Source organism: Chiloscyllium plagiosum, chromosome 11, assembly GCF_004010195.1.
Source record: "Chiloscyllium plagiosum isolate BGI_BamShark_2017 chromosome 11, ASM401019v2, whole genome shotgun sequence".
NCBI classification, from domain to species: domain Eukaryota; kingdom Metazoa; phylum Chordata; class Chondrichthyes; order Orectolobiformes; family Hemiscylliidae; genus Chiloscyllium; species Chiloscyllium plagiosum.
Window position 1 is genome coordinate 1,769,531 of NC_057720.1, and position 15,807 is coordinate 1,785,337.

The 15,807-nt window shown below is 47.5% G+C and overlaps 1 protein-coding gene across 5 annotated transcripts in view; it reads right to left on the minus strand.

Annotated features, from left to right (window-relative positions):
- The window catches only part of LOC122554098 (choline transporter-like protein 5), a 281,888-nt gene that overhangs the window by 16,911 nt on the left and 249,170 nt on the right, over positions 1–15,807 (minus strand). For all 5 annotated transcript variants that reach the window (XM_043698569.1, XM_043698571.1, XM_043698568.1 and 2 more), the window contains 5 exons: positions 13,654–13,748; positions 10,570–10,673; positions 10,356–10,429; positions 7,016–7,086; positions 6,186–6,274 (listed from right to left, as the gene is read on the minus strand). In XM_043698569.1, coding sequence (XP_043554504.1) covers positions 6,186–6,274; positions 7,016–7,086; positions 10,356–10,429; positions 10,570–10,673; positions 13,654–13,748 — 433 coding nt within the window. The remainder of the gene's footprint in view (positions 1–6,185; positions 6,275–7,015; positions 7,087–10,355; positions 10,430–10,569; positions 10,674–13,653; positions 13,749–15,807) is intronic.

Below are 15,807 nucleotides of genomic sequence, written 5' to 3' on the forward strand. Positions count from 1 at the left end.
TTCAGCAAGCATTGGATATGGTACCACATGGCAAGTTGGTTATCAAATTAGAAATGTTGGGGATGATGGGTACTTGGCCACATGGATTAGAAGTTGGCTATAGGATAAGAAACAGAGGTTAGGTTGAGATGGGTATCTCTCAGATTGGAGACGAGTTGAAAGTGGTGTTCCCCAAGAATCAGTGTTGGGACCGTGACTTTTTCTGATTTATATCAATGATTTGGAGAGGGGTGTTGTGGGGAACATCTCTAAATTTGTAGATGATACTTAAGTCAGGGAGAAGAGTGAACTGTGAGGATGATGCTGGGCAGCTTCAGAGGGACATTGACAAGTTAGCCAAATGGCAGACACCTGGTGGTTGAATTTCAATGCAGAGAAATATGGGGTAATGCATTTTGGAAGAAGAAACACAGAGACATACAGGCTCAATGCTACAAACTTGAGGGGACCTAGCTTTTGGAACGCTGCTATAAATTCTGTGTCTTCCAATCTTACACTCCACAACCACCTGATGAAGGAGCAGTGCTCCGAAAGCTAGTGCTTCTAATTAAACCTGTTGGACTATAACCTGGTGTTGTATGATTTTTAACTTTGTACACTATAGTCCAATACCGGCACCTCCAAAACATGAGGAGAGTACAGGAGCAGAGATACCTCAGGGTTCACGTGCATAATTGAAGGTGGCCAGGCAAGTTGAAACGGTTGTTAAGAAGGCATATAGGATCCTTGGGTTTATAAATGGGGACATCGACTATAAAAGCAAGGTAGTGATGCTTGCACCTCTACAAATCATTGGTCAGACCACACTTGGAGTATTGTGTATAATTTTGGACATCTTATTGAAGGAAGGATGTTAAAGCCCTGGAGAAAGTTCAAAGGAGATTTACTAGAATGATCCCAGGAATGAGGGCTTTTAGATACAAGGAAAGATTAGAGAGATTGGGTTTATTGTCCTTGAAGCAGGGAAGGTTAAGAGGTGACCTTATTGAGGTGTTCAAAATTATGAACAATTGTGACAGGGTAAGGATATTCTGTTTCTTCTAGTCGGTATGTCAGTAACTAGGGGTCACAATTTCAACATTCTCAACAAGAGAGTTTGCAGGAAATAAGAGAAATTTCTTCATTCAGAGAGTTGTTGGGATTTGGGATGTGCTGCCTGGGAGAGTGGGGGAGTAAATTCCATTGGAGGGTTCAAAAGCGAGCTGGAGATATGTTTGAAAGTGAAGACATTACAGGGTGACGGAGATAGGACTGGAGAGTGGGATGAGCTGGGTAGCTCTTTCAGGAACCAGTGCAGACACGATGGGTCAAATGGCCTCCTTCTTCGCTGTAAAATGCGACAATTCTATAAAAAGAAACGGTGAAAGTTGTTTCGGTTCTGTTCGCCGAGCTGGGAATTTGTGTTGCAGACGTTTCGTCCCCTGTCTAGGTGACAGCCTCAGTGCTTGGGAGCCTCCTGTGAAGCGCTCCTGTGATGTTTCCTCCGGCATTTGTAGTGGTTTGAATCTGCCGCTTCCGGTTGTCAGTTCCAGCTGTCCGCTGCAGTGGTCGGTATGTTGGGTCCAGGTTGATGTGTTTGTTGATAGAATCTGTGGATCAGTGCCATGCCTCTAGGAATTCCCTGGCTGTTCTCTGTTTGGCTTGTCCTATAATAGTAGTGTTGTCCCAGTCGAACTCATGTTGCTTGTCATCTGATTGTATGGCGACTAAGGATAGCTGGTCGTGTCGTTTCGTGGCTAGTTGGTGTTCATGGAAGCGGCAGATTCTAACCACTACAAATGCCGGAGGTAAGATCACAGAAGCGCTTCACAGGAGGCTCCCAAGCACTGAGGATGTCACCTAGACAGGGGACGAAACGTCTGCAACACAAATTCCCAGCTCGGCGAACAGAACCACAACAATGAGCATCCGAGCTATAAATCTTCTCACAAACGTTGAACAGTGAAAGTGTTCAAAAGAATAAACAATGGGATCTGATCTCATCAGTGTGAGGGAGGCAAAACCATCGGGCTATCAATATCAAACAGTCACCAGGAAATTACATCAGGAATTCAGGAGACACTGCATTCCCCATGATACACACCCATTGCTGCAATGGGAAATAATGAGGATCATGGTAACAGATTGCAGGAGGATAGAGACGGCCTGGTCAGAGTTGGCTGATCAGAGGGAGTTAAGTGTGAGGTGATGCACTTGGACAGGACAAACAATGCAGGGGATTATAGGATAGACAGCAGACCCCCAGGAAACAGTGAAGATCGGGGGACTGTGATATGCATGTCACTGGCCCCTTAGGGTATCACTACAGGAAGATAAAACCCTCAGCACTAACGCTCTGACAGTGGAGTGCTCTCTCAGCACTGAACCTCCGACAGTGTAGCAATCCCTCAGCACTGACCCTCTAACAGTGCGGCACTCCCTCAGCACTGACCCTCTGACAGTGCAGCACTCCCTCAGTACTGACCCTCTGAAAGTGAGGCACTCCCTCAGTACTGACCCCCTGACCGTGCAGCACTCCCTCAGCACTGACCCCCTGACAGTGTGGCACTCCCTCAGCACTGATCCTCTGACAGCGTGGCACTCCTCCAGTACTGACCCTCTGAAAGTGCGGCACTCCCTCAGCACTGACCCTCCAACAGTGCTGCACTCCCTCAGTACTGACCCTCCGACAGTGCAGCACTCCCTCAGTACTGACCCTCTGAAAATGAGACACTCCCTCAGCACTGACCCTCTGACAGTGCAGCACTCCCTCAGCACTGACCCTCTGACAGTGCGGCACTCCCTCAGCACTGACCCCCTGACAGTGCGGCACTCCCTCAGCACTGATCCTCTGACAGCATGGCACTCCCGCAGTACTGACCCTCTGAAAGTGCGGCCCTCCATCAGCACTGACCCTCTGACAGTGCGACACTCCCTCAGCACTGACCCTCTGACAGTGCGGCCCTCCCTCAGCACTGACCCTCTGACAGTGCGGCACTCCCTCAGCACTGACCCTCTGACAGTGCGGCCCTCCCTCAGCACTTGTCCCTCTGACCGTGAAGCACAGATCCTTATCTGCAAATTTTATTGAACAACTCTGTTCAAGTTATCGATTATCATTACCAGTAACAGAAAGAATTAACCTGTGTTCTTACTGCCCCTTTCACAGAGCACAGATCAGTACTTGGGGCTACGATGTTGTGGCCATTACGGAGACGTGGGTTTCACTAGGGCAGGAATGGTTGCTTGATGTTCCAGGGTTTAGAACGTTTAAAAAGAACAGGGAGGGTGGAAAAAGAGGAGGGGATGTAGTATTGCTAATCAGAGAGTACAGCACAGCTACAGAAACAAAGGTTATTGAGGAAGGTTTGTCTACTGAGTCAGTATGGGTGGGAGTTAGGAACATTTGGATTTGGTGCTCGGCAATGAGCCAGGACAGGTGTCAGATCTCGCAGTGGGAGAGCACTTTGTGACAGTGACCATCACTGCCTCACATTTACCATAGCCATGGAGAGGGAAAGGAGCAGTTACCAAGGGAAGATATTTAATTGGGGAAAAGAAAATTATGACGCTATCAGACAGTAGTTGGGAAGTACAGACTGGGAGCAATTGTTCCACAGAAAGGGCACAGCAGACATGTGGAGAGTGTGTAAGGTGCAGTTCTTGTGAGTGATGCACAAATTTGTTCCTCTGAGACAGGTAAGAAGGGGTAAGATTAAGGAACCTTGGATGACGAGAACAGAGGAGCTTCTCAGCAAAAGGAAGAAGGCAGTTTATGTAAGGTGGAGGCAGCAAGGATCTAGCACAGCTTTAGAGGGTTACAGGCTTGCTAGAAAGGAGCTCAGAAATGGACTGAGGAGAGCCAGGAGGGGGCATGAAAAAGGCTTGGCAAGACGGATTAGGGAGAACCCAAAGGCATTTTACTCATACATGAGGAATAAGAGAATGATCAGGGAGAAGGTAGGGCCGGTCAGGGATAGCGGAGAGAACTTGTGTGTGGAGTCTGAGCAGATAGGGGAAGCCCTAAATGAGATTTTTGCTTTGGTTTTCACTGAGGAAAGAGACCTTGTTGTGAATGAGAACTTTGAGGAGCTGGGATACAGGCTTGACCAGATCAAGATTGATGAAGTTGATGTGCTGGAATTTTGGCAAACATTAAGATTGATAAGTCCCCAGGGCCAGACCAGATTTATCCCAGGCTGCTCGGGGAAGCAGGAAAGGAGGTTGCTAAGCCGCTGGCGAAGATCTTTGCTTCCTCACTCTCCACGGGAGTCGTACCTGAGGATTGGAGGGAGGCGAATGTTGTTCCTCTTTTCAAGGAGGGTAATAGGGAAATCCCTGGCAATTACAGACCAGTCAGTCTTACGTCTATGGTCAGCACGGTTTTGGAAAGAATTCTGAGGGATAGGATTTATGACTATTTGGCAAAGCATACCGTAATTAAAGGCAGTCAGCATGGCTTTGTGAGGGACAGGTCATGTCTCACAAATCTTATTGAGTTCTTTGAGAGGTGACGAGACAGGTCAACGAAGGTCGAGCAGTGGATGTGATGTATATGGGCTTCAGCAAGGCATTTGATAGGGTTCCCCATGGTAGGCTCAGGAAGTATGGGATACAGGGAGATTTAGCTATCTGGATTCAGAATTGGCTGGCTGACAGAAGGCAGAGAGTGGTTGTAGATGGAAAGTATTCTGCCTGGAGGACAGTGTTGAGTGGTGTCCCACAGTACTCTGTTCTTGGGCCTCTGCTCTTTGTAGTTTTTATAAATGATTTGGATGAGAAGGCTGAGGGGTGGGTTAGTAAATTTGCAGATGACACAAAGGTTGGAGGTGCCGTCAATAGTATCGAGGGCTAGTGCAGGCTGCAGCGCGACGTAGACAGGATGCAGAGCTGGGCTGAAAAATGGCAGATGGAGTTCAACCTGGATAAATGCAAAGTGATGCATTTTGGAAGGTCAAACTCGAATGCTGAATATAGGACTAAAGATGGGATTCTTGGCAGTGTGGAGGAACGGAGGGATCTGGGTGTGCAAGTACATAGACCCCTCAAAGTTGCCACCCAAGTGCATAGGGTTGTTAAGAAAGCATATGGTGTTTTGGCTTTCATTAACAGGGGGGTCGAGTTTAAGAGCCGTGAGGTTTTTCTGCAGCTGTACAAGTCCCTGGTGAGACCACACTTGGAATATTGTGTCCAGTTCTGGTCGCCCTACTATAGGAAAGATAGAGACTTTGGAGAGGGTGCAAAGAAGATTTACCAGGATGCTGCCTGGACTGGAGGGCTTGCCTTACGAAGAAAGGTTGACTAAGCTTGGACTTTTCTCTCTGGAGAGAAGGAGGAAGAGAGGAGACCTGATCGAGGTATACAAGGTAATGAGAGGCATGGATAGAGTCAATAGCCAGAGACTTTTCCCCAGGGCAGGATTGACTGGTATGAGGGGTCATAGTTTGAAGATATTAGGAGGAAGGTATAGAGGAGACGTCAGAGGTAGGTTCTTTACGCAGAGAGTTGTGAACACATGGAATGTGTTGCCAGCGGTGGTGGTGGAAGCAGAGTCATTGGGGACATTTAAGTGACTGCTGGACATGCACATGGAGAGCAGTGAGTTGAGGGGTGCGTAGGTTAGGTTATTTTAGTTTAGATTAGGAATAATCCTTGGCACAACATCGTGGGCCAAATGGCCTGTTCTGTGCTGTACTTTTCTATGTTCTTCTGGCCCTGGATGTATTTGACGTGTCTAACCTGTTCTAATGCAAGAAGCAGGAGCAGCCAATCAGTGAGCAACATGGTCTCTCACACAGCGATGGGCTGATAATCTTTTTTGAGGAATTAATATTAGACTGAGCACACAGGGAGGAGCTGTGTCTGTCCTCTCACACTGAGCAACAAGTGTACTTGGCCATCAGTTGGAGGAAAAGCAGGAGACCTGCCCTTGGATTCTGGGGACCATTCTCTTCTTTATCCGTCAATCAATCTCCAATCCCCAAAAACAGAATATCTGGTCATTCTCATTCCCTGGTCAGTGGGAGCTTGCTGTGCCTCAACTGGCTGGGGGCTCTCCCTCATTATAACAGTGACAAATGCTTTAAACTACTCTGCCTTATTTGCTCTGAAGCAGATATCCTAAGGCACTATTGAAATGCGACTGTTTCTTGAAGTTGCAGTTTTCCAGTGAAGTCACAGGAGAATGAAGGGAATGAATTACTTACCACCAGAGGGACCCAGTAATAGTTTAATGATGGTGCTTCACCAGCGATGATCGATATCCTTTGTGTAAAGAAGAAAAAAGCCAGCACTCCTGGACACAAAATAAGAATCAGACAAATTCACCGGCTTAAATCTGACAGAAAGGTAATGCAACAACAACCACTTGCGATTACATAGCCCCTCTCAAGATGATTCATGTGAGCGTTACCAGGCAGCATCTGACACTGAGGCACAGCAGGGATTGTGGGACAGGTCAACGGAAGTTCGATGTGAGGAGGAGGCTTTCAGCACCATCGTAAACAGCAAGAAAGAGGCAAAGAGATTCCGGGATGGGATTCGAGAGTTTAGGGCCCACGCAGTGAGGGCAGGGTAAGCAAGGCTGGAGTGATTACCATCAAAGGCTGGAATTGGATCAACACAGAAACATCTTGGAGGATTGTGGGGCTGAGAGACTTTGCATTGTTAATTAATTATGAAGGGACCGCAGAGAGTCAATCAGGAGACAGTGTTTGCAGGGGCAGGAAGGTGAGGGAGCAGAGGGAGAGAGATTGCAGGGAGTCGGGGAGAAACCCCAGACGAGGAGTTGAGGGGGATTATTTTACACAGTGAGTTGTTGGGATCTGGAAGGTGCTGCCTGAAAGGGCGGTGGGAGCAGATTCAGTGATAACTTTCAAAAGGGAATGAGGAAACACTGGGAAATTAAATGTTTACACAGCCATGGATAAAGAGCGAGGGATGTGATTTTAAGCAAAGAAAGAGTTTCCCTTCACACAGGGGAAAGTTTTTGATGGAGGGAGTTTAGCCGCAGAGCAGATTGAGTCCAAATACTTACCGACACCCCCAACAATCAGCAACTTGCCGAGTAATAAAAGAAAATCCGTCACTTTATCCAACACAGCGACTCTGCCAATGGAAACATAACACCGGATTCATGAGTAAATAAGGAGGAAGACTGACTCACTCTCTGCCCACCCACCCACTCACAGCAGGAGTCTGGGAAACCTCATGTGGGACACCTGAGAGGTTTACAAGGTTATGATGCCCTGGGTTAAAAACCACACAACACCAGGTTATAGTCCACCAAGTTTATTTGGAAGCACTAGCTTTCGGAGCACTGCTCCTCCTGATGAAGGAGCGTCGCTCCAAAAGCTAGTGTGTTTCCAAATAAACCTGTTGGAGTATAACCTGGGGTTGTGTGATTTTTAACTTTGTACACCCCAGTCCAACACCGGCATCTCCGAATCATGACGTTCAGGGACTGTCTTTGCAAGTTTAAGGTTAAACAAATTAGAGTTGGATGGTCTGTGCTGAAATCAGTGTGACCGTAAACCTGATCCCTGATTGTTGAAGATTAAAGGAAGGCCAAGACAGTTTGACTGTGAAGAGGGTGGAAGGCATTTCAGACACATGACAGTGGCCGGGTGTTAACAGCAGAGACTGGGGATCTCCAGGGTTCCGAAAACTGCTGGGAATGTCAAGCAGTAAACTGCTGTGCTTTGAACTGTCCACTTACAAAGACAAACAGGGATTGGGCTGTGAAACAGACAAAACCAGCATTTCACAGGGGCCATGTGAGTCACACTGTCATGGGGAAGGGGACAGAGCAAGCCATCATAAAGATAAAGTTGCAGGCTTTCCTGCAATACCACAGAAAATCAAAGAGAGTGCTTTGGAGCTGCATGGATCTGAGAGACAGACAGAAACACTGAACAGAGGGGGAACAGAACAGAATAAATCTGTGCAGAGTTACAATGAGGCTGGAGGAGTCCACAAACTCCAGCGAGAGGTAGAACCATGGGGAAAGAAAATGCCCAGCGATTTCTGCTTCTGTTTGTCTCAAATCACTAGCTCTGTGCTTGGGAAGATGGATAGGCAATGAACCTTTGGAAGTTTACAGTTACTTTGGATTGATTTTGGACGAATAACATCAAAGAGAGTGTTAACCACACTGGGAATGTATACCTTGGGATGGTACAATATGATGGCACTATTTTCTTAATGTTTTCAGGTATTGGTTAAGATAAATGCCTTGCCTTTCTCTCTGCCTTTAAGGCACTTTCTGAAATCGATCTCTTTGTTCAACCTTTCAGTCCTGTTCAAATCTCTTTTCGTGGCTCAGTGTCAGATTATATTTAATACTCTTCCTGTGAGACAGCTTGACACATTGTGGGATATTAAAGGTACCAAAGAAATACAGTACGCACTCAACTCATTTCTGCCAATAAATACTCCTGGTGTGCAATGGGGGACAGTGTAAGGGGGAGCATTACTCTATATCTAACCCCGTGCTGTCCCTGTCCTGGGGGTGTTTGATAGGGACAGTACTGAGGGAGCTTTATCATGTAACTAACCTCATGCTGACCCTGTCCTGGGAGTGTTTGATGGGGGACAGTGCAGAGGGAGTTTTACTCTGTATCTAACCCCCTGCTGTCCCTGTCCTGGGAGTGTCTGATGGGGACAGTGCAGAGGGAGCTTTACTCTGTATCTAACCCCCTGCTGTCCCTGTCCTGGGAGTGTTTGATGGGGGACAGTGCAGAGGGAGTTTTACTCTGTATCTAACCCCCTGCTGTCCCTGTCCTGGGAGTGTTTGATGGAGGACAGTGCAAAGGGAGCTTTACTCTGTATCTAACCCCATGCTGACCCTGTCCCTGGGAGTGTTTGATGGGGACAGTGCAGAGGCAGCTTTACTCTCAATCTAACCCGGTGCTATTCCTGCCAATGAGCCTCTTCCCCTTCACGTCTGACAATGGGAGTGGAATCTGACACAAGGCTGATGTTGGCCTGGTATACAGCAGGGACATACCCCCTACTCCAGGAAGGAGAGACTGGTCTTGAGGGGGGCAGAGTAGATTCCCCAGAATGATCCTGGAGAGAAAAGGGTTAAAAGATGAGGACCAGTGAGATGGAATATTTTTTATTCTTTCCTGAGACATGGCATCACTGGCTGGACCCAGGATTAATTGCCCGTCCCTAGTTGCCCCTTGAGAAGGTGGAGATGAGCTGCCTTCTTGAACCGTTGCAGTCCATGTGCTGTAGGTTAACCCACAATGCCCTTAGGGAGGGAATTCCAGGATTCTGACCCAGCAACACTGAAGGAACGGTGATATACTTCCAACTCAGGATGGTGACTGGCTTGGAGGAACTTGCAGGGGTTGATGTCCCCATGTATCTGCTGTCCTTGTCCTTCCAGATGGATGTGGTTCTGGGTTTGGAAGGTGCTGTCTGAGGACATTTGATGAATTTCTGCAATGCGTCTTGTGGATGGTACACACTGCAGCTACTGAGTGTTGGTGCTGGAGGGAATGGATGCTTGTGGATGTGGTGCCAATCATATGGGGCTGCTTTGTCCTGGATGGTGTCAAGCTTCTTGAGTGTTGTTGGAGCTGCCCCCATCCAGGCAAGTGGGGAGTATTCCATCACACTCCTGACTTGTAGATGGTGAAAGTGAGGAATGCAGATGCTGGAGATTAGAGTCAAGAGTGCGGTGCTGGTAACGCATAGCAGGTCAGGCAGCATCTGGGGAGCAGAGGAATTGATGTTTTGGGCATAAGTCCTCCATGTAGATGGTGGACAGGCTTTGCGTAGTCAGGAGGTGAGTTACTCACCATAGTATCCCTAGCCTCTGACCTGCTGTTGTAGCCACTCTGTTTATGTGGTGAGTCTAGGTGACTTTCTGGACAATGGTAACTCCCAAGATGTTGATAGCGCCGATTTTAGTAGTGGCAACATATCAAGGGATAGTGGTCAGATTCTCTCTTATTATACATGGTCATCATGTGGCGCAAATGTTTCTTGCTATTTGACAGCCCAAGCCTGAATATTGTTCAGTCCTTGTTTCATTTGGACACGGACTGCTTCAGTATCTGAGGTGCTGAACATTGTGCAATCATTGGCAAACATCCTGATTTTGATAAGGATTGGGCTTGTGTTTTCTTGAGTATAGAAGATTAAGAGGCGACTTGATCAACGTATTTTAAGGAAGGATTTAAGAGGGTTGATAGTGAGAATTTATTTTCTTTGATATTTATGGGGAAGGGATCCATAATCTCAAAATTGGAGCCAGGCGTTTCTGGGAGTGATGTTGGGAAGCACTTTTCCACGGACAGGGTGATGGAAATCCGGGATTCCAGGGCTTAGTCAGGAGAAAATAACCATTTCTTGACAAGTCTCACCTCACCACATTCCTCATCAGTAAATAGAAGGCATCCTTTGCAGATGTGCAGAAGTTTTTACCATAAATGGCGATCTGAAAGAAGGAAAGTTGTCATATTTCACATTTATATTGTGCCTTTCACAACTTTAGAGTGTGAGCATTCAACACATTGATCACTGACAGTATCAAGTGATACTGAAATTCCCAGGCAGTGAGAATAGGCAGAGACTCACCATTATATAGGCATTTCTGTTGAGAAATTTGATGAATTTTTCCAGACACCAAAAGCAACATTTCAGGCAGCAGAACAGGAACTTGGCAAATTTGTTCTGTGCACCTGAAGGTAAAGCAACAAGCTCCGAATTAATCCATAATCACACAGAAACGTGGGAACACAGGAACGCTGGAACGTGGGAAAGCAGGAATGCAGGAACACAGGAACATGGGAACATGGGAAAGCGGGAACACAAACACGGGAACGGGGGAACACGGGAACGGGGGAACACGGGAACACAGGAACAAGAGAAAATGGGAATGCGGGAACGTGGAAATGTGGGAACACAGGAACATGGATACATAGGAACGCAGGAACATGGGAACGCAGGAACATGAGAACGTGGGAAAGCGGGAAAGTGGGAACACAAACACGGGAACAGAGGAACATGGGAATGCAGAAACAAAGGAACGCGGGATCATGGGAACACAGGAACATGAGAAAATGGGAACGCGGGAACGTGGAAATGTGGGAACACAGGAACATGGAAACACAGGAATGCAGGAACATGGATACGTAGGAACATGGGAACACAGGAACGCAGGAACACAGGAACACGGGAACATGGAACAGAAATGTAGGAACACGGGAACACAGGAATGCAGGAACACAGGAACATGGGAACGCAGGAACAGAGGAAAACAGGAACGCGAGAATTTAGGAACGCGAGAAAGCGGGAATGCAGGAACATGGGAACATGGGAATGCGGGAACACAGAAACACGGGAATGCGGGTACACAGGAATGCGGGAACACGGGAATGCAGGAACAAAGGAACACAGGAACATGGGAACACAGGAACATGGGAAAATGGGAACGTGGGAACATGGAAATGTGGGAACACAGGAACACCGAAACATGGGTACACAGGAACACGGGAACGTGGAACACAGAAACATGGGAACACAGGAACACAAACACAGGAATGCAGAAACACAGGAACATGGGAACACGTGAACACAGACCGTGGGAATGCAGAAACATGGGAACATGGGAGTGCAGGAACAAGGGAACACTGGCACGCAGGAACACAGGAATATAGGAACATGGGAACACAAGAATGCAGGAACACAGGAACGCAGAAACATGGGAATGCATGAATGCAGGAACACAGGAATGGAGAGTAGAGGGGAAGGCCATTCAGCCTCTCCTCCTTGTGTCAGCTTCTTGAAAGATCTCCAATCAGTCTCACATTGCTGCACTTTCCCTAAATCCTGCAGCTGTTTTCATGTTAAATATTTATCCAATTCTCTCGTGAAAGTAATCATTGAACAGGATATTTCAGGCAGCACCTTCCAGTTCCTAACAACTCACTGTGTAAAACAATCCCCCTCAACTCTCCCTCTGCGGCTTTTCCCCGATTCCATTCAATCTGTCTCCCTCTGCTCCCTCACCCTCCTGCCCCTGAAAACACTTTCTCCTGATGTACTCGATCAAAACTTCCTCCCAGTACCAATTTACAGGAACAATTTAAACTAATCGCAATATAATACAAGACTCCCACCCCCCCCAAACCAGACACATGACATCACCACCCACTGGACAAAGATTGTCATTACAATGTGACGTGCTTACATAGGAAGCTCCATTATAAATACTGGCAAAGGAACTTACGATGAAGGTACAAAACATAAGGACGAGGTGTAAAGATGTGACATCCAAAGTAAACCCCATCTGTTAACTCAAAACACTGAACCTGTGTAAAATTAACTTTCCTCTCCCTTTAACCCACTTCAAAAGCAGATGACACTGAGTCTGAGACTGAGTAAATTTACAGTTATGCCCACTGAAGATGTCTCAGCATACTGTGGGATCACAGGGGAGTTACACCATGAACATTTCACCTGAGTCAATGTTTCACATTCAACCCCATCTATATCTTACCACACCATCACATCAACTTCTCCCACATCGGACTTCTGCTGCTTCTGTCGTGCAGACACCCACACTCTCTGTGATACACACACCCACACTCTCTGTGATCCACACACCCACACTCTCTGTGATCCACACACCCACACACTCTGTGATACACACACCCACTCTCTCTGTGATACACACACCCACTCTCTCTGTGATACACACACCCACACTCTCTGTGATACACACATCCACACTCTCTGTGATACACACACCCACACTCTCTGTGATACACACATCCACACTCTCTGTGATACACACACCCACACTCTCTATGATACACACACCCACTCTCTCTGTGACACACACACCCACTCTCTTTGTGATACAGTCACCCACACTCTCTTTGTGATACACACACCCACACTCTCTGTGACACAGTCACCCACACTCTCTGTGATACACACACCCACTCTCTCTGTGACACACACACCCACTCTCTTTGTGATACAGTCACCCACACTCTCTTTGTGATACAGTCACCCACACTCTCTGTGACACAGTCACCCACACTCTCTGTGATACACACACCCACACTCTTTGTGATACAGGTACCCACACTCTCTGTGATACAGTCACCCACACTCTCTGTGACACAGTCACCCACACTCTCTGTGACACAGTCACCCACACTCTCTGTGATACACACACCCACACTCTTTGTGATACAGGTACCCACATTCCCTGTATTACAGACACCCCACTGTCTGCACTGGGTTCCTCTCCTGCCTACTTGGTGATGGTGAAGCTGTGCTAATGTTCCTAGCCTCGTATCCCAGAGACCCAGGTTAATGCTGTGTAAGAATTTCAATTCAATTAATAGATTTGGAAATGAAAACGATTCTCTACGTAGGCGACCATGTGACAATTGTGTACAAACCACTCTGGCTCGCTCATGTCCCTTTTGGAAGGAAATCTGCCGTGTGTCATCCTTACCCAGTCTGGCCTATACATGACTCCATACCCACACCAATGTGCCTGCCCCGTGAAACAGCCTGAGTGAGCCACTCAGTTCAAAGGTAATTAGAAATGGACAAAAAAAATTTCAGGGACATCCAGATTCCTTAAAAGAAGGATCAAACAATTCAGAAGTAGCTGCAATTGCGAACTGCTCAGGAACCCACCTTTCAGTTTATTATCCAGGTATTCCAGAATAATGCGGATGAGTTGGATGATGGCTAGTATCAAGGATCCGAATGCCAGTGAGCCTGTGTGGTACCTGTCACAAGGAAACAGGTTCAGAATTAAATTGTTGCACGTCAGACAGCCTGACAACAAACTCCAATATCCTCCTTCTCACTGCTTCCTCCCAGAGTCACAAGCTGCAGAACTCTGTTCCAGATCTTTCAATCCCAAAGTACGTGTCACTTGGTGCAGATGCAGACAATGCTGGAGAAACTCGGCAGGTTGGCTGTGTCTGTGGACAGAAACAGAGCTAACGTTTTGAGCCCAGTGACCCTGCCTCAGAACTGCTACAGAAGGTGTTACCTCATGTCACTCTTTACCGAATGTAACGCTTTCCTTTTTTACGCCTCGCAGCCTTGAAGCTGCTCTCCTTGGTTCAGAGACTCAGGCCTGGGCCTCCGGTCCAGCCCCTAATCCTTCACCCTGCCTCTATTGCCTGGCTTCAAACCTTCACTCTGCTTTCTCAGTCTAATGAATATCAAAGACATGGCCAAGTGTGCTGAGGTCAAGGGTCAGAGCCTGCATGGGGTACAAAACAAAGGGTAGAGGAAAGTTCAAGACCAGGAAAGAAGGTCCCTCTTCCTCCAAATTGACCCGATGAACTCACCTTTTGTCTAGGCCTCCATCATGTTGTGTGGGAGGGAAGCAAGGATGGGGTCAGGGGATTAAAACTACCCTTGACCCACCCTCAACATGCTTCCCTGAAATATCCGAGCACCCCATCCTGTGAAATCATGGTGATCTGTTTCTGATGTTTTGTCACCATGACTAGGTAACACCATCAGTGAGAAGCTCCAGTGAAGCACTGGTGGTATGCCCCGCCTCTCTCTTTATAGGTCTTGGTTTCTTAAGGTGGGTGATGTCATTTCCGGTTCTTTTTTTCAAGGGAAGGTAGATGGGATCTAAATCATGTTGATCTCTCCATTATCACTGGAGCTTTCCTGCCTTGGATCAGGAAGCTCACTGCTAATAGGCTGAGATTGCAAGAGGTTGACCCAACAGCATTGGGGGCATCCTGACAGCTCCCACCACCTTCTCCACGGCAACTGTTTCTCAGGGTAGTGTCCTAGGCCCAACCACCTTCAGCTGCTTCATCAATGACCTTCCCTCCACCACCAGGTTAGCAGTGAGGATGTTCACTGATGATTACACAATGTTCAGCACTCCTCAGATACTGAAGCAGTCCATATTCAACTGCAACAAGATCTGGACAATATCCAGGCTTGGGCTGACAAGTGGCAAATAACTTGTGTGGCAAATTCATGCCACACAAATGCCAGGTAATGACCAACACCAATAAGAGACAATCTAACCCCTTGACATTGAATGGTGTTACCATCACTGAATCCCACACTATCAGCATCCTTGGAGTTATCATTGACCAGAAACTCAGCTGGGTGCTCACCACATAAACACAGTGATGACAAGAGCAGATGAGAGGCTGGCAATTCTGCAGTGAGTAAGTCACCTCCAGATTCCCCAAAGCCTGTCCACCATCTACAAGGCACAAGTCAGGAGTGGGATGGAGTACTCCCCACTTGCCTGGATGGGTTCAGCTCCAACAACACTCAAGAAGCTTGACACCATCCAGGACAGCGAGGTAAACCTCCCACTTCCTCCAGACCAAAGGGGTAGCCATGGGCACACATATGGGCCTCTGCTATGCCTGTCTCTTTGTTGGCTACGTAGAACAGTTGATCTTCCGTAATTACACCGGCACCACTCCCCACCTCTTCCTCCGTTACATTGATGACTGCATTGGTGCCACCTCGTGCTCCCGTGAGGAGGTTGAGCAATTCATCAACTTCACCAACACATTCCACCCTGACCTTAAATTTACCTGGACCATCTCTGACACCTCCCTCCCCTTCCTGGACCTCTCCATCTCCATTAGTGACGACCGACTTGACACTGACATTTTTTACAAACCCACCAACTCCCACAGCTACCTGGATTACACCTCTTCCCACCATACCTCTTGCAAAAATGCCATCCCGTACTCCCAATTCCTCCGCCTCCGCCGTATCTGCTATCAGGAGGAGCGGTTCCACCATAGAACACACCAGATGGCCTCCTTCTCTAGAGACCGCAAT